The sequence below is a fragment of the Limulus polyphemus genome, unplaced genomic scaffold (genome assembly GCF_000517525.1).
Source record: "Limulus polyphemus unplaced genomic scaffold, Limulus_polyphemus-2.1.2 Scaffold3612, whole genome shotgun sequence".
Taxonomy (NCBI): domain Eukaryota; kingdom Metazoa; phylum Arthropoda; class Merostomata; order Xiphosura; family Limulidae; genus Limulus; species Limulus polyphemus.
In genome coordinates this window covers 53,962-55,525 of record NW_013669222.1, presented here as the reverse complement: position 1 = coordinate 55,525, position 1,564 = coordinate 53,962, and the positions used below count along the sequence as shown (strand labels likewise).

General features: G+C 35.4%; 1 protein-coding gene across 4 annotated transcripts in view; it reads left to right on the top strand.

Annotated features, from left to right (window-relative positions):
* The window catches only part of LOC106469686 (N-terminal EF-hand calcium-binding protein 1-like), a 34,666-nt gene that overhangs the window by 15,648 nt on the left and 17,454 nt on the right, over positions 1 to 1,564 (top strand). For all 4 annotated transcript variants that reach the window (XM_022398263.1, XM_022398265.1, XM_013930194.2 and 1 more), the window contains one exon: positions 1,033 to 1,100. In XM_022398263.1, the coding sequence (XP_022253971.1) occupies positions 1,033 to 1,100 (68 nt within the window). The remainder of the gene's footprint in view (positions 1 to 1,032; positions 1,101 to 1,564) is intronic.

The window sequence follows — 1,564 nt, the reverse complement described above, 5'->3', positions numbered from 1 at the left end:
GAATGATTAAAAGCCTGCTTCTGTGTACCAACTATTTTTATGTTACTGAAACTCTTTGCCACACTGCCACTAAGTCCAGGTTCATGTGAACGTTCGGCATCTGCTCTTCGCCGGTTGAATAATTACTTGAGGTATATACAAACCGAAGAAAGACTAAGTGCTCTAGCTTTAATACATAATCATTATGACACTGCTATCAACATTGAAACTATATGTAAGTTATTTGTGGAAAAGCATCTCAGAAGAATGGAGCATGCTAACATGTTATTTCATTAGTTCATACATGTATGTATATGATAGCCAATGATTGAAATATCTAATCTATTACTGTTGTACAGAGTTGTTTAAATTAGTAATATAATTTAACAATTAATAACTACTCTGCATGTAGATAGTACAATACTTTACCATAATAAACTTACGTATTTATGCTAATTTAAGTCTAGCTCCCCATGCAGTGTTACAACAGAATGATGATTTGTTGACTTTTCATTGGATGTTTGTGCATTTTATGTAAGCAGCCATGCAATTGTTTAAGCTATATTTCATACAAAATTACCTCCAGATTTAATCTCATAGCACCTATTAAAAAAATAGAAATTATGGGGGCATGCCCCCAGACCCCCATAGCATTAGAATGCTTTGTATGGTCATTGTGCTTCGGGCAATATGTGTTGGGTTTTCATATCACAAATTAGAAACCCCTTTCAAACATTCTGAGTACGTGCCTCATTATTCAGTAGTGGCGAAGCAGCAAGCTAATTTTATAGCTCCCAAGCGGATAGAGTAACCAGAGGGATGTTTAATAATGTCAACCACATCATAACTAGCATCATATGCTGAAACAACTAGCGACGGTTACTGGAACTTACTTGTGGTTGAAATTTAAAATGTGGGAAAAAAGCTTCTCTCAAATATGTTAATATCTATCTCTCGCCCACAGTATTATTTATATAAGTATGTTTTGAAGATTGTTATGGTGAGTTTTATATCTAGACTGACTTTGAATAAATCTTGCAACATTTCTTCTAGATACCAGTCATGATCTGACTGCTCAAGTTAGAAAATTGGAACGTTTAGTTCATCAGCTGGAAAATCAGGCAAGTTTACCCGATTATTATCTTTATTTAATATATACTGCGTTCAATTATAGATGAGCATTGTTGAATTATATTGCTTTGTTGTTTTTTTTTATATCTCCCTGTTGAATTTATTTTCCTATTTTCTGGAAAAACTAAAGCACAGTTTTCTTGAGTCGGATAAAAATTTCTTTATCCAAAAATCCAAACTCGTGGTTTCCCACAAAATCTGTTTTGCTTTTCTTGTATGGCCGTTGTTGTTATTCTCTATGTTTTGTTGTTGTTGTTTTTTAGTGGGAGGTAGATGATTAGCCTGGAAAATTTTACAGCCTCTGTAACAAGTTTCTTAAATCTTAGCAGATTTATAGCACTTTTTTGGGCCCGGCATGGCCAGGTGGTTAGGGCACTCGACTCGCAATCTGCGGGTTCGATTCCCCGTCCCACCAAACATGCTCGCCCTTTCAGCCGTGGGGGCGTTATAATGT